This window comes from Leucopleurus acutus, assembly GCF_964270905.1.
Source record: "Leucopleurus acutus genome assembly, chromosome: 3".
In the NCBI taxonomy this organism is placed as follows: domain Eukaryota; kingdom Metazoa; phylum Chordata; class Mammalia; order Artiodactyla; family Delphinidae; genus Leucopleurus; species Leucopleurus acutus.
In genome coordinates this window covers 86,574,761-86,600,586 of record NC_139145.1, presented here as the reverse complement: position 1 = coordinate 86,600,586, position 25,826 = coordinate 86,574,761, and the positions used below count along the sequence as shown (strand labels likewise).

General features: G+C 38.9%; 1 protein-coding gene across 1 annotated transcript in view; it reads left to right on the top strand.

Moving 5' to 3' along the window:
- MAN2A1 (mannosidase alpha class 2A member 1) overlaps positions 1-23,099 on the top strand; it is a 160,783-nt gene extending 137,684 nt beyond the window's left edge. Inside the window, exons 19-22 of the mRNA XM_082836309.1 lie at positions 1,865-1,998; positions 8,960-9,154; positions 18,651-18,761; positions 20,384-23,099. Of these exons, the coding sequence (XP_082692435.1) occupies positions 1,865-1,998; positions 8,960-9,154; positions 18,651-18,761; positions 20,384-20,536 (593 nt within the window). The 3' untranslated portion in view covers positions 20,537-23,099. The remainder of the gene's footprint in view (positions 1-1,864; positions 1,999-8,959; positions 9,155-18,650; positions 18,762-20,383) is intronic.
- Positions 23,100-25,826: the final 2,727 nt, after the last annotated feature.

The following is a 25,826-nucleotide window of genomic DNA, read 5'->3' as shown; positions in this document are numbered from 1 at the left end:
TTTCTATTGGGAGACTTTCTCCCTCATAATACATGTTTTTAATTATCATATACGTGTCAATTGCTCTTCTTTCCTTACATACTAAGAGTTGCTAAGACAAGCATGTTATGGAGCCAGGCAGATAATAAATGTGTACAGATGCCTGGCATATTCATTTTATATTGGGTATATGCATACAAACCCACTATTTATATTATGTATATACATGCATTCTGTACTTCCACACACAGAAAACCTTACTACTTATCATTTTTCTTTGTGGCCTTCACTAGACAAAATCATGAGATCATGTCATGAAGACATTAATACAGTTATAAAAATAATAATGGCCTCATGTTGGGGCTCCAGTGGGGAGTGCTGGGATTTGAGTGAATTGCGGAGCACATCCACCCTGTACACTGGGGTGGCCACTGCTTTGTGTCAGCTACTTGACGCCATGGGGAAAGGGGCCCAGTGTTGCCAAATTTTTCAGTTTTTGAAGAAAAGCCCAGAAGTTTGGAATTTTATGAGAAGTTGCCCATTCTGTAACTTGTGACATAATGTTTTAAAAATCAGAACATAAAGCCTCTTTGTGTCAGAGATGACTCCTGAGCTACCCATTTTTAAACTCTGCCTTAAATTCTCAAAACTGGGCTCTACTTAAATAGGGGACTAGACCTTAGGATTCAAGCAGTCATGAACCAAACAGTATTATCTCACTTCCCTGATCAAGAGAGCTATGGACATAAAACAATTTGAGTACACGCCAGGAAGTTACTCAGTGTCACATAGTATATGGGCTAACATTTGGAGGCAGAGAGAAGAGTTAGAAATGACCAAGAGATTGATATACTAATTTGAGTGTGAAGAGATCAAATTCTACATAGGCATGGGGACAGTTAGCCCCAGTGCCTGAAGAGCATGTTCTGGACAATTGTCTTATGAAATATGGGGAAAACAACAATGAAAATTCTAACCAGCACTGTTAATTTTATGTACTGGATACCTAAACTGAGAAGATAGAAACTAAACAGAGTTGGTTTGACTATGTAAGCATAATAGTTATTAAAATCCTTTACGTAGTTCCCTTTTATGCCAAATGATTGCTCAATACAGTAGCAAATATGAATGAATGGATGGATGAATATATATATTTAAACACATATAACTTTAGTGGGTTTGGGGGTAGTATAATCTTAAGCATATAAATATGTCTCTGGGTGATTTCTTTTCAGTTTTTTTTTTTAGTCTGTAATTTTATAACCTAACCATTAGCTTACAATTTAAACTAAAGGAGTTGTAGAATTATTGCATAGCAAATAAAGGAACCAAATATGACAACTTTTGGGGCCATAGGAGAAACGACAAACTAACACAGTATCAGAGAGGGAAGGGGGTACATGGTGGGTGTCTCCAAATTCTAGGGCTTCAGAGAATCACAGCATATCAAGTAACCTAAAATTTTACTTCAAATCCTTTTTAGATTTTGTCCTTCTGTGTTTGTCTTATTACTCCATGCGTGATGTACATTTTTTAATGAACCTCATAAACATTTTTAAATTCCAAATGAAGCCACTAAATTTTTGGAGGATTTAATTTACTGGTTCTATTCATTTTTTGTAAGTTTCACTTTAATTTTGATCTCTTATGTCCCATTTTTAAATTTCTTATTAGATTTTACTAGAAGCTGATAAAGAAAAGGAGAAATACAGTCTTGCTTTATGAGTTTATACTAGCTGCTTTGCGCTATTATCGAGAGGAAGCCCATGGTACTGTGGGTTGTATAGGTCTGTCTCCCTGACTGGAGGAAAAACTTCAGTCGAGACCCTGCCTTGTATTATGAGGTTCTCAATGAATAACCCTGGCCTGTTTGTTTGTTTGGTAGGTCAGATTGAAGTTATCATGGATCGAAGACTCATGCAAGATGATAATCGTGGCCTTGAGCAAGGTGTCCATGATAACAAGATTACAGCTAATTTATTTCGAATACTACTAGAAAAAAGAAGTGTCATGAATATGGTAGGAAAAAAGCTCTCATGTTCGGATGTTGTTTGTTCTTTGCCATCCAAAATTATGACTTTATACTTTTTTATTTTTTGCATTTTCCAATATTGAGATAGTTTTGTAATAGACTTAGCCTGTATTCACAAAAAAGAGAACTTCATTTATATATACTGTGTAAGATTTACATTCAGGCCATTTTATTTTTTAGTTTTGCTTATTGTGTAGATATAAAATAATGTTAAGGAATCAGCTTGGGTGAAATTTCCTGAAATTACTTTGAAAGAAATGAGGGTTGAGTTTAAAGGATAGAGCTTAGTCATGTACTTAGGAGATTAAGTTTGATTAATAAAATTTATTTGAAACCTTAGTATACTCATTCTAGTCTTAGGCTCATCTGTTGAAAGTAGATTTACTTGAACGCTTTCTTGTTCAGTTTTCATTACTCAAAGCAAAAATCCAGCATTCCATGTAAAGAGTCTGGCAAAAGCTTGATCGGACATGAACCAACCTGACAGTATACTCCTTCAGGTGACAGAAAAGTTACCTCAGAGCCCCCCATAGACTGCTGACTACCCACCTCAGATAGCCCTGGACATGGCCCGTTTTCACTTACTCTGCTTTTCATCTTTCCACACTGACCATTTCAGATCTTTTCTACTCTTTTCAGCCAGTGGCCTCACCATCCACTGTGTAGAGGGAACAGCCATTCATAGGGCTCTCTGTTCTAGATACCAAGCATCTACTCCCACCTTGTCCTTCTTCCCTTGTGTTACCTTCCTTTCCTTGTAGCCCAGTCCCTCCAGTGTCCTTGGAACTGACCCCAGTGTCCCTCCTGAGGATCCTTTTGTTAATCATCCTCCCTCCTTCCCTGTCCGTGCTCCTCATAGCCTTTCAGTTGGCTTTTAAATGCTCTTCCTTTTCTTTCATGAAAAACAAAAACAAAAAACAGCCCTCACTCAGACTCTCATTTCTGTTTCCCCTACACTATCTCCTCTACCCCACTGAGCCAGAGCTGATGAGGTGAGTTTGTGTCCTCACCTCCCACTCACACTCAGTTCATTTCAGTCTGGTTTGAGCCCCCATCATACGCTCTTGCCAGTGTCACTAGATCCAGTGGATGTTTTCGGTTATCATCTTACTTCACCTTTCAACAGTAGGTGACACTGACCATTGTCATATCCTAAAACACTGCCTAGCGAGGGTGCCCTACTTACTTGGTTTTCCTCCTGCCTCTGGGGTAGTTCTTTCTCTGTCTCTCTCATGGCTCTTTATTCAGCCATTAAATATTAGAGCCCTCAAGGCTCGGCCCCAGGCCTTTTCCTTTTCTCATTTTGTACGGCCTTCCTCTGCGTCAATTGGAACCCACAAATACAAGCCCCCAGCTTCGGTTTCACCTCTCACCTCCAGACCCATCTATCTGGTTGCTTCCTGGCATTTCTTTCTACATTTTTAAGGGCATCTCAAGCTCGACATATCCAATATCATTCTTGTGATCTCCCCCCCACACCTGGCCCTTTTCCAGTGTTCCCTCTCTTGATAACTAGCACCACCTTCCGTCCAGTCCAGCCGCCTGTGAGTCATCTCTGATAGACACTTCTCCTTTGCTTGCTCTCTTCTCACAGCAGAGTCATCACCAGTGCTTGGCTATCTCATTGCCTAAATATTTCAAATCTATGAACTTGATTACTTCAGCGACTCTAATCTAAACTAGCATCATGTGTTTCCTGGAGGTAGCCTATACACATCCACTCTTGTCTCTTCTTTCTGCTATATCTGTTTTTAACCCAGTAAGCAGTGTTTTTTGTTTTTTCAAAACCAAATCTGTCCTCCCTGTGCCCTGCTTAACCCCACTATGTCTTCTCATTGCTCTCAATATAAAAGCCAAATCCTTACCATAGCCCACAGATCTCCTCGTGGTATGGGCCCTGCCTGTCCCCCATCCTCATCTACATGGCTTTCCCTGTTTCTGCTCTGGGCCAGCTGGTTTTTCTTTCAGTCATAAGTACTTCCCATGCACCCAGCCCTCAGAGCACCTTTGCACACGCCTTTCAATCTCTCTGCCCAGCGACTCTTAGTAATAGTTCAGATCAGGGCCTACTTCATCAACTGCTTCGGCTTGACCAGGTCAGATCCCCTTCTGCGCTCCCTCAGAACCATGCACCTCTCCTTTGTGTTTGTGTGATTATGTGATCATTGTTTTTCTCCTCTTTGGGACTGTAAACTCACTGGGAGTAGGGCTTATGTCTCTATCTGCTTCTAGGATTATTCCTAGCAGAGCAAGCACCCAGGGTATGTTCTGTGAATGAATACACAAATGCACAAATGAATGAACTGTGATAGCACATTGCACCACTGTATTTATCGCAATTACTGCTTACTGCCTTGTCACCATATGCATGTTCTATTCCCCCTACTAGATTCTAGGGATTTGTCTACTTCATTTGCATGTGCCCCACAGGGCCTCCTTGCCTGTGGTAGGCATTCTATAAATAAAATACTAGTTGATTGAATGAAATGGCAACAGCTAATTATGGCAAAGAATTCTCCCAGTATTTAGAACCTTTTAGGAAAAGATTTTAATATCCACTTTAGATGTCAAGATTTATAACAGTTCTTGAGACTCGTGGTTTAAATCAATTACTGATAAGAGCTTAGTTTTAGGATTAAAACTTTATATAAAAATCATTGTCTGAGTGCTGGCAGCTACTATCTTTTGCTCCTCCTGAAATGTTTCTGGCTTTGACGATTTTTCTCTCTATAGACACTAATTTACAAAACTTCTGTTAACTATGGCAATAAAAATGTTCATGTCAGATCTATAAAGCTTTCACTTAGAAGTTAAATAATTTGTTTACTGTCATTCAGAACTCTTTGGGTAGTAATTGATTTAAATTTGATTCAAAGATTTTATAATCCTGTGTTGGTTAAATTTTTCTTTTGCTAAACTATAAATTCTTGGGCTTAAATCAATAGTTTCTTTTAAATAAGAAATGAACTAGAGAAGAGAAAATACATTTTAATTTCTAGCGAAATTGATTAAAAAGACATTTGATTAAGAAATGTTAATATGTCATCATGTAACTTAAATTTTCTAGAAAGTGTCTTTATTTTCAACTCAGACTTATGACTAAAATATCAATGGTAGAAACTGAGGTGGGGAGACACTCCCTGGAAGGGAACACATTTTAGTGGGAAGCTTTGAGCTTCATGGGAATAATCCTGGATGACTAAATGAAAGCGTCCTGTTCTTGAGCGTTCTGCAGAGAGGCAGTGAGAACAAGACTGGAATGATAAATAATTGCTGGGAGAGGTATAAATGCCCAGTGAAGCACTGTGGCTATGTGAGGTTGACTGTCATCCGTGGGAATAATGCTCAAGGCTCAGCAGAAGTGGAAAATAGGAACTGTCTTATCAGCATTACTCTTCAGGGTTTGTTTCTTTGACCCTTACTTCCTACCCCCTTTCTTCTGGCGACTAGTATAATAGTAAAGGGGGCGTTGAACTAGGAAGTGTTCGTGTGTTACAACTGGGTCATTTTACCTCTGGATACCAGTTCTTCACATATAAGGAGAGGAAGTTGGAGAGATCAGGTAAAAACTCAAATGCTGACAGGGCTCAGGGGAGTGATGGCATGAGGGAGGTTGTTCAGGTTCGAGGGCAAATGCTTACGTGAGGTGACCAGAGGGTCTGTGGTGAACATGAGGATGGACACATCCCACTTAGGAGCCACAGCTCAGCCCTAGATGATGTTTCCACATGAGAATGTGGGGACCCAGTGTGACTTCATTTTCCAGTGTTTGGGGTAAAAAAACCAGTTATCTGTTAAGGGGAGTTTTTGTTATTATTGTTGTGTTGATGATTTTAATGTGAAATCTCTTGGATTTTTTTCTTTTTTTGAGAGGTGGCTGAAAAACAAATAACTTTTTAATACCATACAGAGCTACCAAAACATGTCTAATAGGCCAGCTTGGCCCATATACTACTAGGCTTCAGCTCTGCGCTAAATGATATTTATCTCTAAATCTTACAGGTCTACATATTTTCATTCATTCTCTCTCCTCCCTCTTTGTCTTTTTACCCCATCCTTCCCCCTACAGTAATTTTCTCTCTTTCATTTATATTGCATTGCTTGTTAATGTAGTAATTAATAAATTAATTAATCATCAACAAACATTTATCAAGTTCTCACCGTGTGTCAGGTCATTCTGAATAAACAAAGGTGACTAAAAAAATGATCTTTTTCTTAATAATTTAGCAGGTTTTGATGTAGACAGAATGGAAACCTGTGATGTTTAGGAATCAGAGAACTCATCTGGGCTTAATGAAGGGCACGAAGGAGCCTGGCAAGAAGTTCTGACTTATGAAATAAGGGCTGAAACCCAATAGAGAAGATCGCAACTTGATGTGGTTTGGATCAGAATGTGCTAGGAACTCTTTTTAATGTTGAACAGGATGCAGGGAGAAAACCAGACCTGTACAGTCTGAAACCTTCCAACCTACAAGAAACCAAATAATGTTTAGAGTAGTATATTAGTTACTATAAGGCTGGGAAATTCATTTATAGCTTAAACGAACATGTAAAATTTCCTATAGTAAATATATTTTATAAGCTTTGGGTTTATCATCAGGGTTATGGTTAAAAGATTGGTGATAGCTCCGCAGTTAAATATCTTGCTAGCCCCTTACTGCTATAAATATGTTCAGAAAGTGTGGGAATGATGGCGCTCTGCCTGAGACTTTGCCACACCCGACTTGGTCAGCGTCCAGCAGTGTTACTTGTTCAAGGAGCTCTTCTGACACCAAACCACAACTCTTATATAAACTTTTCTTCTTTATCTTGCTTAGGAGACAATAAATAGCACAGTTCTTGAATGCTAAAAGTGCTTACATTCACGGCATTGTATCATTTGACAAGACTTTTCATTAACATGTTTTCGAGTCTGCATATTGGTTTTTTTAATCCCAAACAAGTTAAAGGATGAGGCTTATACTTTTGATTCCAAAGGGAGCTTTGTTTCTTCTAAAAGGTTGGGAGGATGTCTGGGGTGGCAGTTCCTAGCACAGGTCAGCAGAGCGGTGTGGGACTGACTATGTGACAGTCATCTGGGGGGCTTTTAACTTTACCTTCCGAGGGTCCCACCCCAGGAGGTTCTGATTCAGTAGATTTGGGTTCGGGTCCAGGGATCTATGTTTTCTAAAAGTTCCCCAAGCGATTCTGATGTATGGTCAATGTGGGGGAAGCACTGAAGGTCAGAACTGATTTGGGTTTGGAGGAATAGTAAATATGCACATCACTGCTACTACGGTATAGATAATCTATCAAGAAGTACCCTACGTACTCACTGAAGCGTCCAAGGATTCCTCCAAGAGCATAAGACAAAGCCAGAAAGCTTTTTCTGAATGTTTCTTGACCTAGAATGGACTTAATGCCTCCGGAATCTGATAAGGCAGGTGTTTTCCTGCCTTAAAAAGCTTTTATCTTTTATTACTCAAAAGTGATCTTGTCAGCAATCCTGACCTAGATTATGAAGTCCTTTGATATTTGAGTATAGTTAAAGCTTCTTGTTGAAACTGTTCATGTTATACTTGTTGAAACTCTTCATGTTATTCTGCAAGCTGCATTAAATTTCAATATTGCTGAAGAATATTATTTTATATGCTTTATTTAATCTTTCCTTAAAAAAAGGAATGTGGAATGGATAAAATTTTTTAACGCTTTTTATACCTAATATTTTTTGTCAGTATCTTAATATTGTAGTGTCCCTCTGTTGCCTTGAAAAAATTTTCTTTTCTCTCTTCATAGTCTGAATTGTAATGGTATCTACAGTTTGCTGCTGGCAAGTTGCTCCTCACTCTTTGCTACCACCCTCTGTTCAATGCTAATCTGACATTCTGAATTTTAAGCTCTGTATCTTCTGTAAATCTTATCTTTTTACACAGATAAGTAGCCAAACCTTTTATTTGAGCCCTCTATTAAAAGTATGCAAAATCAGAAGATATCAGTGAAATAGTCATTATGAAAAATAAGATATAAAATTAAATTTTCTATAAATGTTGCTGGTGATCAAAAGACCTTTCTACATAAATTATGTTTTCTTCTTAGTGCTTTTCTGTGTCTGCTTTTACACCTTAGGCATTATTGGTTAAGGTTCTACTTAGTCATTGATTTAATTAATTGTGTATGTCATCTACCATATGTATATCCCTAGTTCTGGTAGATTTACTTAATGTTTGAACATGCTGAAATACTTGGCTCTAAGCATACACCATAGCAAAGACTAAAGTATTTAAAAATTATACTGAATAAATTGTGTACCATGTAAATGTGTGATAACTATTCTATAACACATATAGTAGTTCCTATTTTTGGAATAAAGTGAAGCAACTGACAATGATTTTACCAAATTTAAAAAAAAAACATGATCTAGTTATGCTACCTGTGTTATTTTAAATATTTATTTCTGAGTTTTTTTTTAAAAATCCTATCATTGGGTAACATTTATAAAACATAACTTTGGATCAATACATAACTTTACAGTCTAGTTAAGTGTATAAATGAAACCATAAGAATATGATGGGCAAAACCTGAGGGAGAAGAGATAGCATTTGACGATGTATAAGATATATGAACATCCCAACCCATCTACTTTAAGAGTTTTGTGGTAGGTTGAGAAAGAATTTTCATAAAAAGTTATACCTTGTCCTAGAATGTTGAGAATGTTGTCAGGATTTTTAGTTTTAAAGCAATGGAAAAGAGATATTTCTCAACATGGGAGTTAGGTGGACACTGTTTTCTTGGAACTGAACTTGGTAATCTGCTGTGCATTGTCTAAGACTTATTTATAAAATATAATGAAATCAAAGTATTAATATATTTGTATATTTTTTTCCTGTTTAAGCCCTGTCTGATAATTCAATTAATACTGTAAGAACTGCAAATATATAACTCTTAAGCATTTTTGTTTTTTCTTGATAGGAAGAAGAAAAGAAGTCGGTCAGTTATCCTTCCCTCCTTAGCCACATAACTTCTTCTTTCCTGAATCATCCTATCTTTCCAATGACAGAAAAGGTCCCTGTGCCCACCCTTCAGCTGCTCGGTGAATTCTCTCCATTAATGTCATCTTTCCCTTGTGACATTCATCTGGTTAATCTGAGGACTATACAATCAAAGGTATATCCCAAAACATATCTATAAAAAATTACTTTTTGTAGTATACTTGGTGTAAGGGGGTGGAAGGAATAAAACTGTAAATTTTACTCTGCTTCAAAGAATGATTAAGAGGACTTCACCTTTAGGCAACATCATTGTACCTTTCATTTGACTGTTGCTCTGTAGTTTAGAGTGTTTCCTTAGACCGATTTATTTTATTCTCAGCAACGTTCTGTGTGGTGAGCAGGTCAGGGAATATCAGCTTCTTTTTACAGATAAGGAAGCTGAGACTGGCCTGAGGTCACATAATTAGTAGGTGGGAGAACCAGGCCTTAAGATCAGCCCTACTGGCATTTTCCATTTGTTTCTCCTTATTAGTCAGTGTTTCTCAGGAGTTAGAGAAACAGAAGGTATAGTGTGTAATTATTTCTGTACCAGAGACTTTGTACATTCATATCTTTTCTCCTAAAAATACCAAAAAAATCCTAAAAAACCCCAAATCTTTGCATTGAGAATCCAGCTATGTAGGTGAGATATAAAAACACATCAGAGGAAGAAGCAAGGGAAGATTTTATTAGGGATGGAATTTTAACACAGTTTGATTGCTTGAGTTTACCTATATGCCTACTTTTAAAGTCAGAGACTGCATGTGAAAAGAAGAAAAGATGAGAGGTTTGACATCATTTTTATGTTTTGTAAAGCTGTTTCATCTTGTGGATTGACATCCACTTAGCCGGAAATAGTGAGTGGTTATAGATTCTGTAGGAAATGTCTTATAATAAATGGCCTGAGTGCGAAAAGAAGAGTGTTCATGTTGGAAGAGAGTGTAAGAGGAAAAAAATGTTTAGCTCGAGAACAAAGAACTGAAGAGAACCAAACAAAGGAAGGATCAATGCCTACAAATTTGGACATTTAGGGCTTTAAAACTATATGTCCAAGATAGGGAACTTACGCCTGACTATGTAGGAAAATACATGTGTCTAATAATAATGAATGCAAGTGAACGTTAGAGGCCTGTGTGTGTATCTCTGTGTCAAAAGGGCTTGTTTGATCACGTGAGTGAACTTCAGGATTTATTTCATGCCTGCTACATGCCAGTTATTGCTAAAGGCACTGGGGTATAGTCATGGACTAAACAGACAAGAGCCCTTGCCTTTCTGAAGCTTAGATTCTAGTGAGGAGAAAAATAATTAAAGATGAAAAAATAAGAGAAACATATGTTAGATGAGGATAAGTGTTATAATGAAGGGGAAGAAGGAAGGAAGGGCAGTTTTAGAAGGTGATTTGAAGAGCGTGGTTGGAGAAGGCCTTGCAGAAAAGATGATAATGGAGTAAAAATCCAAAGGAGGTCAGGGAATAAGAAATGCAGATTTCTGAGGGTAGAGCGGTTGGGAAGAGTTAGGAGCAAGTGGAAGGCCTGAAGGCAGGAGATGCTGGTCAGAATGGAAGGGCCATGAAACCTGGGCTGTTCTTTGATTCCTTGCTGTATCCCCCTGCCGAGAACAGCGCCTGCACCTAGTAGGGGCTCGGTGACAATTTGTTGGACAAGTGGATCTTGTGAGCGTTCTCTCTAGCATTCTACTATGGTCTTTTGTGGGTCTACTTTTTGACTCAGGGAAAGAACGCACTAGAGATGGGCAGCCTCCCTGAGGTAACCTGACATTAATTCATGGGCTAAAGAGAATGAAAGGATAGGGTGGAGACACCAGACTCTGAGCCTCAGGCTGCCACCTCGGGGCATGGATGGTAGAGGACATTAGCGAGCTGAGGGATCCAGGGGCTTCTGGGGTCCATGACGGCCATGGAGAAGTTTTAGCCTCACTTTTAGATGACTCTTTCCCATGATTATTTTCTGGAAGCAGCACCAGCTGACTCCAGAATCGGTGAGTGTAGGGTTTTACCCTCCAAGGTTTTCGCTTGTTTTCCAGATCACCTCTTTTTTATGATTACCTGTTCCTTTCATTCTTCCTGCTGTTGGCTAGCTTCCTGTAATACAAATCTAATCACTTTCGGGATTAAAAATCCCATTGCCTACAAAGTTGATTTAGACCTTGGGCATTCAGTCCCTCTGCAGTCTGGCCTCTCTGGCTGTAGCCACCTGGCTTCCCATTGCCCTTCTCACCTTTGGAAGGTGAACCACCTTCACTCCCTGCTGGCTGTGTGACTGCTGACTCAGCTACCATTTATAAAATGGGCCTGATATCAGATATGCCTGTTTCAGGTCTAGTATGAAAAACAGATGAAATAGTGCTGTGAGAGCCCTTTGAAACAGAAGTGCTTTGTAGACATACATTGTTATCCTGATGATGCTTACAGTACATGCCAACGCAGGTGCAAACTGGAGTTTTAGCAGAGGGAATAAAAGCAATTTAACAATTTGACCAGGAAGAATAAAGACTGAAATGCCTAACCATAGGCATAGGTTAATGCCTAACACGTGATCAGAACTAAATATTTGGGACTTTTTTGCATTATCATATAAATTGGTGCCAGTTCTATGTTAGTCTTTGACTCTTAGCACGTATTTCGAACAGTTGTTCAAAAACTTACCAGTACAATTATACTCCAGTGAAGATGTAAAAAATAAATAAATAATAAAATTGCAGGGGGAAAAGAAAAAACTTACCAGTAGTCTGAAGGGATACTTTAAAGAGTATCCTGTCCCCTAACCTCTGATAATAGGAAAGTAATCATTGAAGGAAGCTAATGTAGGTATTCATTCAAAGAAAGCTTGATACTTAAAAGGTGTCAAGTGTAATTTCATGATTATACTAAAAGAAAGACAAAAATAACTCAATCCAGAAGCCAGAGCTAATCATTTTGGATTGTGTTCTTGTTTTTGTTGTGTGCTGGCAGCTTCCAGCATACAATAATGAGTTTTTCAGAGACTGCAGTGCATTTTTCCCATTGAAATTATGTAAACAGAGGTGTTGGCTGCTTCCAAGCAAGACTAGAGGTCTACATTGGCCTATATCTAAGTAAGCATTTTCCTAACCATCACCTCACAGTATTTCCATGAGAAAAGTGTCTGAGGACCCCCTTGACATGATAAGGGCACGTCTGTCTTCCCTTCTGACCTCCCCCATCAGCTGTGTAACAGAGGACACGTCCTCTGCTTGCCCATGCCCAGGCTGCTGTCTGAAGGTTGCTCAGTTCTAAGCCTCAGTCTCCCTCACTCCTTGAGGAGAAAGGAGTTATGGGCTCAAGCAATAGTGAGAGAAGGAAGGTGGGGGCTGGAGGTTTGCTAACCACTGAGCTGGTTCAGCATTTCGAGCTATCATTCTCCGAGTCACTGTGTCCAGATCACACTGAGGAGATTTTTACAAGAAGAGACTTTTACAAATTCCCCCATCTCTGAGATTCTGATTCTGTAGGTCTGGTGTGGAGAGCTTAGGAATCAGTAATTTTTAATAACTCTCCTCGTGATTCTAGAAATTGCTGAGTTATCACCATTGGCTAAATTAGGAAAGTAAGGGTTAGAGAAATTAAATGATTAAAATTAAACTACCCAGCAGTAAATGGCAGAATCAGGAGCCACATCCAGGTCTTCGGAACCTGGGTGCTGAACGTAGCCTCAGAGGGTGGTATTTGACCTTTTAAGACTTACTAAATCTGTTCTTAAAGTCCAGTTTCTCAAGGAGAAAAAGTCCAGTTTTTCAGAAATTGTTCTATATTGGTAGATGAGTTTATTTTTACATAGGCATCTCTTGCTTTTCTAGTTTATAATTTTTTTTGGAAAAAACTTAATTATATGTCATATATTTGTAGTCAGATGAAGAGGGAAACAAACATCTCTTAAAACCCTGCCTCATAGCTGTATGGCCCAGCATGCTCCAGCCCCTGTCTAGGAATTTAAATGTTAGCCTTCTCATCCTATATGCCTGGCCTCCAACTCTCTTTATCACCCTCTGTTCTTACACTATCAACAGTTTGAGATACAAAACGAAGCTTCTATAAAGATTTGAAAACTGGGGAATAAGAGTACCACTCAAGTGCACTAAACGGGAAAACCATGTCATTGGGAAAGGGTAATGATTTAGGGAGAAGAGAGGCTTGGTAGAGAGGATGCTGGGAGAATCTCATGGGAGGACGGATCATGGGTCAGGCTACAGTGAAAGGTTCATCCTGGAATGCTGACATTCCAGAGATGAGGAGGAACTTGATTAAGCTGTTCATCTAGGCTTCATGGAGCCATTCTGCCTTGATGTTTTGAACAGTGATATCTGTTTCAACTTTTTTTGCAGATTGTTTCCACTGCTTTTATGTTTACATATATTTTTATTTAATTTAATTTTAGATACATATCTTTATATCTATACTCTCTATCTATAGCTGTGTATTACATTTAACTCTTCACTCTGTATGGAATTTATTTTGATTTGTGCTTAACTGTTTCTTACAAATAGTTAACCAGTCATTTCAACATCAGCACCACTTACTGAATAAGATTTTCTCTCTCAACTTGTTTATACCACCCCCTCCTTTTCTTGTAAGAGGCAGTTTAAGGTTTTACTTTATTTTGCCCTTCTCATAAGAATTGATTGGTGCTTTATTGATCTCCCTAGCTTCTCGAAAGGTGAAAATTGTGGGGAAAAATGTCCTTTGTTGTACATATCTGAGAACAGCTATTCACCTTCCCCTTTCTTTCTGTCATGCTATCTTGTTGATTAAAACAGGATAACTGTTATTGACATTTTAACAAGTGCCTTGGAAAATGAATTTCTACTGGTTATTTCCTGTCTCAGGACTTATAACACAGTGTGAGATTTTCTAACTTTCCCAGCTGCCAGAATGCACTGAAATATGAGTGTTGTTTGGCATTTTCAAAGAATCTGGGCGAGTTGGAGAAATTTTCCCACCAGGTGTTTAGCTATGCCTTTATCTGTGTACCACTTACACATCCTCTGAGAAGGGTGGGGTCACATTCTTCTTGGAGAATCTGGTCAAAGTTACAACCCCTCTCTTCCTCAGAAACAACGTGTGTATGTATGCTGTTTACCACAGCTTCCAGGCGTTACAGATTTGTGACCCTCACTTTTGTAAGGAGCAAATCCAGCTTCTTTTGGTGTGAGATGTGAGTAGCTCAGCTCTCACGTTTTGCAGAGTTCTCATCCACCTCAGGAGAGGAACATTTGGCTCTTCCTTTTCTTAGAAGAGACTGTCAGATGTGTGTGTAATTTTCAGAGTGACTTTAAATCCTGTTTCAAAATGGGATGAGTGGATAGGTGGGAGGGTTGTAGATGGATAGAAATGATAGTTTCTAAACCTTTCTTTCTGAATATCTTTTGGTAAATCATGGTTTTAGCTCTATTGGAACCATTAATGAATACTCCCTTTTTCCACCCTCGGATCAGAGTGGGGGGATCTCCTTTAGTTGATAGCCTTTCATTATATTAAGTCAAAAGCAATCCTCCTCTTTGCCCTCCAAGCTACGTATCTCTGAGCACGGATCCACAGCTAGAGCAAAGGCAGGAGAATGTAGTTGTGAAAGTACAGACTTGGGAGTCAGACTACCTAGGTTTGAGTGCATTCCCCGTACTTGCTGGCTGGGTGTCTTAGAGCAAATCTCTTAATTCTCTGAGTCCCCGTTTCCTCACGAGTAACAAGGCAATGGTAATAGTACCCACCCTAGAGATGTTCTGAGAGGATTAAATGAGCTGATGTTTGTAAAGCATTTAGAGCAGCAGCTGGCATGTAGTAAGCACTAAGTACTTGACAAATAAAGGTTCTCAACTGTGATCATTCAGTCATAAGCAGTTGTGATTGTTACTAATAATGAAGTGAAAATCTTGGCACTGTTTTTTTTATAAATTGGAGAAGGTTGAAGTGTATTGCCAAAGTAAATCTTGATGTCACTGTGATGTGTATTCCTTATATAGTTTATTACTGATTCCTCAGATTTTCCAAAACAACGTACCTAGAAGTGTCTCCATGCCAGGTATTACCCTGAGTGCTTTACGTGAGCCTTATTTAGCTCTCACGACAACACTGTGGAAGTAGGCACTATTTGGGCCCCATCGTGTGGAAGAGAAGACTGACTGACCTAGGGCTGGGGTAACTTTGCAGGTCACACAGCCAGTAAGCGGCGGTGCTGGGAGCCACACCGCAGCGAGCCTGACTCCAGATCTCCCTACTCAGAACCTTATACTGCCTGTGAAGACGAGGGGAGCACTAGTGCTAAAAATGTTAGGGAACACACTGCCTGTTTTCTTCTTGTCTACTCAATAATGATGGGACACCGTAGAAGTGTTCACCAGCCATTGATGGGGAATGGTCATGAAGGGCCGTTGTAGAGTCATTAGTGATAATTGCACTTTGAGTATGAGAGGGAATGTTTTGTGATAGAGGTGTTCCTTTACCTTTAAAGAGAGCAATACACCTTGTATATCACCTCAGCTACTTCAAAGGTTGTTGCAAGATGAAATGAGTTAATCCATGAAAAGCATTCTGTACATGACTGGCACACAGCAGGTGCTCAATAAGTGTTAGCTGCAGTTACTTTTATTGTCCTCCCTGTGGTGGATCCTCAAAGGGGTTTGTCACGAGTCTAACCTAGTTCCCTGAATTTTCAGAGGATAGACTCAGTCACTTAACTGATTCGTGGTGGAACCAAACCTTGCCTTCAGTCTAGCTTTCTCTGAGCCTGATGGCTTCATTTGGTAAGCCAGATCACCTTCCCCCCTAGTTCCCCCAGTTGCTGGAGACATTTCATAGGCCCCCCCCTTAGTCTGGGAGCTAGATGTTGGTTTATCCCCTGAAATAAGTTCTACAGTGGATTTTCCTGGTGCAACTTGGGAACATCCAAGCAGGGGTTCAGTCTCAATGGTGATGTGAACTGTTTTACAAAGACACTTCATTTGAAGCTCACCTAGCACAGTGCTTGGTGCAAGTTCAAAATTTGTAAGTTTTCTTCCCCACACCCTCCCCTTCTTTTCTGAGGTCTGGATGCTACTAATGTGTTAATGAATATAAAAACAGGTCTTTCAAAATTTGTTTACTCTCCTAGAGTATATAGTGTGACTACTTGAAGGTATCTGTTTTCCTGTACACATATTCAAGTTAAATTCACAGTTTCCCTACTTTGAAAAACAGTTTTCTTGGAAATAAAATGTCTAGACAGACTTTGAAACTGAAAAACTGCTGCTTTGCCTCAGGTATTTTTGCTTGAAAACTGATACTTTCATGAATACTTGATTTTTAAAACTTACACAAGATGAATGCCATTTCATTTGGTGTTTTAGTCCTTATGAATAGTGATACAGTTTTGGTTTTCAGAGAAAGTAAAACTTTTTCCCATTGGTGAAAATTAATTTTTATGACTTTAATCTCTACTTTTGTATTGTTTAAATCTCTTATCGAATTCAGTGGCAGAATTCCAAAAGTGTTTCCCTTCCCAATTTTTTGTCACCTTCAGTCTGCTAAAGGCCTTACATATTCATTATTCAAGAACAAATGTGTTGCAGGAATTTTAGCAATGCCTGCGTATCAGTGTTTCTTTAAGGATGGTCTAGTGAGTTAAAATGGCCAGATGCTTTAGGTTAATAGTGATAAGTGCTTTTGGAGTCTAATTGAGAGGGCATCTAATTTGTGAATTTGAATCAGGGTTCTGTTATGATTTTGATGTATAATTGTGGACATATAATTTGGAGCTTCCCTGATTCCTTAGCTACAAAGTTATGATGTCAATAAAAGAAATTTGTGAATGAGAAGTTAGATAAGAATATTGTTTAATTTGTAACTACTATGAAAATAATCACTATTTATTTGATGGATGATGTTGATAGAAACAATAACAATATACTGAGGGCTTCCTCTGCTCCAAACCCTAGGCTAAGTCCTTGTTACGCTGTTTCATTTCATTTCATCTCTCTCTTTTTTTTTTTATGGTAAAGGAAATACTGTTTTGCTGAAATCAGCAGCTAGTAAATTGCAGAACTAAGATACAGATCTTAGGCTGTCTGACTCCCAGCTCAGATTCTGAACCATTCATTTCTACAGCTTCTTAACTAGCACATTCTGTCCTATAAGCTGGGCTACCTTACATAGTATTTTCAATGGGTTAACCTGCACCATGACTCCATGAAGGAGGTAGACATGCATTAGCTCCATTTTACAGACAAGGAAACTGACATTTAGGAAGAATAAAGGACTATTCCAAGGTTTCACAATTGGCACAACTATTATCCTTCTGTATATAATAAATAAAGCGTTTTCTTATGTGCTCTTTTAGTGCCATTTTGGGACTGTGAAATTGTTTGAAATTTCATTAGAAATCTCTGTCATGTGATTTCAACCTACTGTGTGTATCATGTGGTCCTGTGATGACACACAGAATCCCTTAAATGACTTTTTTCTCTCCCTTCAAACAAAATTTCAGCAGTACCACTGCAAAATACCAGTGTTAAATGTCATAAAACAGGTTATTCCAGCCAAGAATCTGAGGTGAGGACAGCTTTAAGTTGTTCAGTCACATTAAAATCAAATCAGTGATGGGAATGCTGGCAGCTGTTCAGAAAAGATGTCTCTGTAGCACATTAAAAATTTTATGCCCTAGTAAGGATGATCAAGAACATGGGCATATTCATATCTGTGGCCACAAAAAAGAAAAAGGGACCAATTTCGTCACCGTGTCAGTGCCAAGCAGCACATGACTCTCCTTGGAATAAATATGCACTTCTTAACTTTTCCAAGGATTTTTAATTCAGTTTATTTATCATAAACATTTTCCCAGTTTAGAAACATAAAATTTATTAAATAGTTGTAATTTTAAATATTCAAGGACTTGAAGCATTTGTGACATTGCTACTTAAATGGGTACAAGAAATTTCATTGCAAGAAACTGTATACTGATCCCTGTAGCTGACTTGTCATGTTTAGTATTTTCCTTTTTGCCTGCACAAGAAGAATAGCTTCTGTAATGTGAATTTAAATGATATATCAATCTAATAAATGTGGTTGGCTTAGCAAGTGATAAGCATAACTAATTCAATTTAAATGCCTCCTATATAAAAATAATGAACCAGTACATTAAAGATTAAAAATGTTAATGCAATTAGCAAAAATTAGTATTCAACGAAGAAGCATGTTTCAGTTTTAAGATGGATAATATATCATTCAATGACAAGATAAGGACTAAATTCAGGTATACTTTATTCAGTTGATGGATTTATTTAAAATAAAATAAAATGCTTTATTTGAAGAAACTTTGATAAAACGATATATAATATGTGGACGAAAGATAACCCACGTCCTCAGGAACTATGGAGGAAACCAAGGCTTGAGTGACTTAACAGGGATTCTTAGAACATAGTATCACCTGACTCCTTGTGGGAGGGAGTGTAGCAGGGGGTGGGTGGGCACAGTGAGCATGGAACCTGAATGGAAATGGATTTGCCTGGATTCACTTTTCAATAAAATGAGCATTTGTGGTTTGGGGACACTGACGTCAAGGGTATGCAATAGTGTCAGTATTTGCCTTAATGTCACCGTGGCGTGTTGGCGCTCTGCTCATTTGCAGGTGGATGGCAAGCATTCCAATGAGGCAGCCTTGATCCTTCACAGGAAGGGGTTTGATTGCTGCTTCTCTAGCAGAGACACGGGGCTGCTTTGTTCCACTACCCAGGGAAAGGTGAGCTGAAAGCTTATTTTTGCTTGTTGAGTTAGTGTGCTTTGAAATCCTTACTTTCTGCAGATAATCTTGACAATGAGATGTTTCATTGCCTCTTCGCTGACTCATTCCCCTCAACTTCAAATTAGTTCAAGTTTCCCCATCTTAAGAAAGCCCTTTCTTAACATTCAGTCTCTTCTTGTCACCATTAAAATGCATAGGCAAACATGTACACGTTTGAAGGCAGTGTCCTCATCGATTCTTAGGTCTTCCATTTCCAACCTGCATAGCACCTTCTTCCTGCCCACCCCCTCATTTCCACCTCTCTCGGACATGGTCATGTATGATCCAGTTCAGGAGTGGCAAACCCAAGTCCTACAGGGGCCAAGACAAGTTTTACAGTAACTAAAGTGGGGTGCTGGCTTGCAGTATGGGAAGAGAGGGAGCAATGAGACTGTGGCCAGTGGGATGACTCAACCGAAGACCCCAGGGCAGCTGTACTTAGCTCCAGTCAGTTGTTTCCCCAGGGGAAAGATGCAGGGCTAGATCTTCTGATTAAGCAAGATTTGCATATGAGTCCACACTCTGCAGACCAAACAGATCCTCAGGCTGACCACTGCTTGGTGGCTGCGCATTTCTGACTTCAAGTCGGTCTTGCTGACAGTTCTCATCAGAGAACTCTCCTTGGAAGCAAATGAACCTCCAATCTTATGCCTGTGGCTCTGAGCTAGCTGTAACTACAAGAAGATGCTTGGCCTGATTCTAGCACACTGGCGGTTCTCCTCCAAGTCAGCTCAGGGGACCCAGCTCTTCTCCAAAACCTAATAGACATAGTGTAGACCAGACTCAAGTAATTCAGTTCCAGCCTTACAAAATTAGTATGTGCATAGGACCCAAAAAGAAAAGAAAATATAGTAGGGGGGCCTAAATCTGCATAGATAGATAAGCTTCTGCATTTCTGTTCCTCACTCTGTATGTGGTTGGTGCTAAGAAAGCACTGATATCTTTGTTTCATTACATTTGCACTCTCCCTTATTAGTGATGATCTGAGAATACTTGCTTGTGAACATTTGTACTCAGACATTAAGGCATTGAGTCTTTTAGGGGGTTATACGATCCAGAGAGACATATTAGAATAGCCTGCTAGAAGTGAGGACAGTATTTTCTAAACAACCTCCCCACCCTATAAATGGGACTCACTGACATGATGGGCCTTCCTTGTGGCAGCCTGTGTCCTATCTCCCGGCTCTTTGGGCACAGGGAATATGGTGGATGAGCACCACTGTTAGGGGTAAGTATTGACTGAAAGAGGATATAGATGTGTTTAAAGCTTCTTGGCCTATAGATGTGCTTTCTTTTATTGAAAAAATGGCCCCTGCACCTGATGTGTTCTCAAGCAACAGAAAAGGAATCCAGAGCCCATCATCCTCCCGTTACAGTTTCCTGTGTCTCCCTCCAGGGTTAGTCTCCACGTTCAAGTATGTAGAGGTGGATTTAATCTCCCTCCCCTTCCCCTTATTTTTCATTAAAAGGGAACTTCAAACATACTTTTCACTTTTTCTCCCACTGAATATATAGATGCGCTACTAATCTTTCTTCAAAGTTGTTCTAAACGTGCAATTTTTTTATCATTTACTTTTTAGATATTGGTACAGAAACTTTTTAACAAGTTTACTGTTGTGAGTCTCATACCTTCGTCATTATCCTTGATGCATTCACCTCCAGACGCCCGAAATATAAGTGAGATCAACTTGAGTCCCATGGAAATCAGCACATTCCGAATCCAGTTGAGGTGAACCTGGCTTTCAGATTTGGATTGGGAAGCATTGGCTTTTATACACTTCTTGGTTTGACGTGCAATAAAGAAGCACATTATTTTAGCTTCTGGCTACTGTGAGGACATGAAATCTGTGATTTTTTTTTTTTTTAAACCAGTACAGTAAGAGAGGAAAAAAAAAAAAAAGCCATGCTATAAACTTTTTTTTTTTTAAGTTCCTTCCATGAACTACCATCGTCAGTATGAATTGATGCAACAAACAAAGAAATGTCTAAAGACAACCTCTCAACAGATTGTATCTCAGGTTAAATGTTAACTAATTATATCTGTGTTGGGGGTTGTGAAGAGATTGTTGTAAGTATTCATGTTGCTGACCCTTTGTTAGTCTTACAAAAATACCCATTTTTACCAAAATGGAATAAAAAGCTGGTGGGTAATAGCTAATGGCCAAAATGGTTGCAATCATTCATACATGTTAGAAAAATTTTATGTGTTGAAATATGTGGAAAAGTGCAATCCGTCAACCCTTATACATAGTTGACTATGTGTTTTTCTACCACTTGTACCACTTGACCCCTCCCCTCCTACCCTTTGTAAGTATTTCCAGAAATATCAGATTTTGAATCATTCAGTAGTAGACAAAGAGGCATATTTTCATTACTTGACAGTGTGGGATAGGTGCAATTTATTCCATTGTCACTAAAATAGAAGAAGCAATTCCATAGGTACCATGACCTCTTTTAGGTACCACAAGGTGTCTTTTTACGCAGCTCATTTGAATACAGATGTTCTGAGAAGGGGTTTTCTATTTTAAAATTATCGTATCAGAATAAATGTGCCTTATTTTTTTATAAGTCTTGTTAAATCTTTTGGTGTCCATATTATGGTTGGGGGAAGGGAAGAGGCTGGGGGGAGGTGGAGGGGTGGGTACTTTCTATGACACATAAATTGTATAATTTTTGCCTGACAATGCTGGCCACGTTCTGATCTGTTTCATTAAATTTGTGGTGATGTTACTTTAAATATTTTGACTATTTGAATGTACTGAGATGTCAGAAAACAAAAGAAGGAAGAAAAATATTGTTAAGTAAAATATGCTGCTGCCAAGGAGACTGCAACGTGAAGCAAGGATTTTGTAACATGTAGAATCCACATGCTGTTTCCATTTCACAGGAGTTCACCATTTTGAAGAGAGAATGCTTTAAAATAGACCCTGTTTTAAACCCACTTACATGTAGCTCATCATAATTTATCTTATTAAAGAGTATGTTTGTTCAGTGAATTCCAGACTTTTGTACATGCTAACCTCAAAGTGAAGCTCTAAACCTATGTGCCATTACAGTACTCTTGATAAAATTTATTTGGGATCATCGTGAACTTGACATTAAAATAAAAGCAACATTAGCAACATTTAGAAGATTCAGTTTTAGCATAGAAAGGATTCTTGACTATATGCACTTCTGAAAATTCTCTTTGTGTTAACTAATAGATTTAGTATTACCTGACTTTAAACTTCCATTATACCTCCTGCCATTCCAGCATCTTCATACAGAAATAAAACACAATTTCTATGTTATCATGTAGTCTGATTATCATCTGGATTTTCAGTCAGGATGCAGCTCCTAAGATTATTGTTATGTTAAATTCATAAACTTCTTTCTCCTTTAATTATTAAGGAAACAATACTAGTGTTGATCGAGATATTACAAGGGAGTAATTTCATGCAATAAACATGTACTGTAAGTTTTCTTCCTCATTTTGGGGGGATAAACAACTTTAAAAAAAAAAAGCTTCCTTTTTGTGGACATCTACAGGTGTTAGGATTACCAGAAGCAAATCCCAGGAATGAGATCAGTATTTTCGTTGCGTCATAAATGTAGAACCTTCCTATGGGAGTTCACTGTGTTCTGTGGTTTAAGTGGGTGTGCTTAATTGTTCTGGAATTTCTGATCAATTGAAATAAAAAAATCTTGATGCAATAATAGTGGTTTTGCCACTCCCGGTTGTTTGAGATGGATCTGTCCCGTGTTTGGTTGGGGTCTTATTCAGTGTGTGTTGCCACCAGCTGCTCACAGATAAAGCAGAAATTCTCTTTTACCAGCAAGTTTCTGCTTTTTATTTTTAGAATAAATCATCAGGGAAATGAAGAGAGGATGCTTTTGCTTTGGGTTGTGGTCAAGAACTGATCAAATGGTTTAGTGACCCTGGCACACACTAAAAATCATACACTTCAGTTGTGATCTCAGTGGCATATTTGTTTGCTTATGTTTTATTACATTTATTATTGCAGATGTTCAGTAGTTCATTACTTTCTCTTATTTTTTTTCTGAAAATTTAATTTGTGCTTATAACTACAGTGTTTGAGAACTCAGCATCCTTGTTTTCTACAAATACTGATTAAAACAAAATGCTGTAAAATGTAAAACATTGTAATTACCTTCCCATGTCTTTGTTGTATTTGTGCTGAAATGTTTTCACATTCCTTTTTCTGGAAGAAATTCTTTGCTTTCATTTTGATTATGTTGCTTACCTTGAAATCAATAGGTTTTGATATTTTCTCTTGGAAGATTTTATATCTTTTTGGGAATATGTAATATATCTAATAAAAGATAAATATCATGTACATGGTCCTCTAGAGTAGTTCTTAAGTCCTATTTTGTAAACAAGATATATTAAAACATTTTGAGGGGTAGGGTGGAGGTGTGAGGGCTTGTTCTTTCTTCCATTATGAATGAATCGCTCCTTCTTCAGTCCATTCTAGTTAGAAAAGATAGTTTTAGCAAGCAAGTAGCAGGCGGCGGTGATAGTGAGTTTCACATCTGGGTTTGGGGTCAGCTTTGAGGTTGGAGTCCAGGAACCTTCCCAGGAACGCCGTGCCTGTAGGACCTTCTGAACCAATGGGCAGAGCGAGAATTGTGGTCACATTCCATGTATTCCAGGATAAGATGAGAGTAAGCCAAGATGTGAAATGAAGAAGGTCCGTGTGAGCTGATCCGGAAGGTAAGGTGTGTTGGAAGAGTGGAATCTGGAGACACTCTGCCAGCCTGCTGGCCCAGACCAGCACACAACTTAGTGGTTTGGGGGGAATTCCTTCAAAGCCAGGAGGTGGGGGAGGGGGAGGGATAAATATCCCTGAGGTACATATGGGTTACCCAGGCAAACGATACATGCTGACTAGGAAGTTTGGACTTGTTTTGAATGACTTAAAAAGTAAAGAGATTAATCAATTTGTAATATGTATACACTGAGCTATAAAACCCTAGAGAAATATTAATAAAAATACTAATTTCATCATCAGATAGTGAAAATTATTTTTGGCTGCATATTTGATTGTCAGCATGTCAAAATCATTTGAATGTTAAAACTGGTAAAGAAAAATTTTGTTTAGGTAGGCATATGTTCACATTCCTCCTACAAAGCTGCGATGTGAAACCAACTAAGGGTGATCGTGGCTGTGAATGGTTGAAGTAGTGGCCCAAAGGGAAGTGGGAGGAGGACCCTATGACATATGCTGCTGTATAGCCTATATAGAGAATGCCTGAAGAGAGGTAATGGACGAGCCTCCTTCAATGTACACTGGCTTAAGCAAACACAGGTGATTTATTGTCCCCAGTACCTAAGGTTCAAGGGTAGACAGCACTCCAAATACAGCTGTAGCCGACTATAAGGTGATGTCATCCAGGATATGTTTTTTTTCTCATGTTTTGCTTTCCTCTGAGTTATTCTTCTCAGGCAAGGACTGCACATTTGATGGCAAGATGGCTACCAGCAGACTCAGACTTGCATCCCAGCCGGCTTAGTGACCCCATTGGTAAGAGCACCTTCATCCACATTTTCAGCAAATGTCCTGGGATTGACAGTACTGGCCGTCATCTTGCTCATATCCTAATGATGGTGGCTAAGGGTAGAGTTAGGTTCAACTGAACCCCATGGGCAAAAAGCGTGAGAAATAGTCCTCTCATCATCCCCCATCTCATAGAAAATGGGATTCTACAACCAGAGGAAAGGGAGTTGGATACTGGGATACTATGGATTCTAGGCAGGCAAAATACAGTACGAAATATTGCTGAGAAAAAACAAATGTGCAAATTTAAAGGAAGTAGAAAGCACACTTAGCTTCCATTTCAGGAAAGGTTTCATAGAAGAGATAGGCTTGAAATATCAATAGTTCCTAAAAGACGCATTTGACTTTAGGAGGTAGAACAATATGCGTGTACTCCGTAAAAGACCAGAATGAGGAAGGACATGGTAACAGCAAGCCTGAAGAACTAGAAGTAGTTCCTTCTGTCTGGAGCAGCACCATCCAATAAAACTTTTCTGTGGTAATGGCGAGGTTCTTTCTACATGTGCTGTCCAGTATGGTAGCCGCTAGCCACATGTGGCTCTTGAACATTTGAAATGTGGAGAGTGCAACTAAGGAACTGAACAGCTTATTCTAGTTGAATAGCAACATGTGTCTACAGTATTAACACTGGTCTGGAGCACATGGTAGCTATAAGATACTAATAGGAAATACAACTTAAACTGCAAGTTAAGGACACATTCTGCTACAATCCTGCTACTCAGTGTGGTCCTCAGACCAGAAGCATTGGCATTACCTGGAAACTTGTTAGTTCCCCACCCCCAGACCTGCTGAATCATAATCTACGTTTTAGCAAGACCCCCAGAGGATGAACGTGCATACTAAAGCTCCAGCCTAGAACATTTTTCAAGAAACAAAGTCTCTCAACGCCTGTTAGAATGGCTGTTATCAAAAAGTCAGTTATCAAAAAGGCAAGAAATAAGAAGCGTTGGCAAGCATGTGGAGAAAAGGGAACCTTCATACACTGTTATGATTACTTTTCTTTAGGGCTTTGCACTTGTTCCCTCTGCTTCAGTGATTCTACTTTCATACCTTCCTGGGGCAGGCTCCTTGTTACTCTGCTTTGGTTCATTGTCACCTTCTCAAGAATCTCCCTGGACCAGCCAATTTATACAAGTCCTACCTCCACTTCTTCACTAAGTATTTTATTACCCTGCTTCTTTTCTTCCTAACAGAGCCAAGTGTGAAATCATGTCAGTTTGCCTTCCTCACTGATGTAATTGCTACTGAAGGCAGGAACCCCAGCTGTTCGTTCAGCCTTGTTATCCCCACACTTGCAACAGCAGACATTCAGAAAATAGGTGTTCAATAAATTGATGAAAATGTTTATCACCATTAAGTGTTGAGAAACAAAAATCGCAATTTTCAGAATAGAAGGCTGTGAAGTCCCTTACATCTTAATTGTATTTGTTCATGTTATTTTCCTGCTGAAAAGTCCCATTACCAG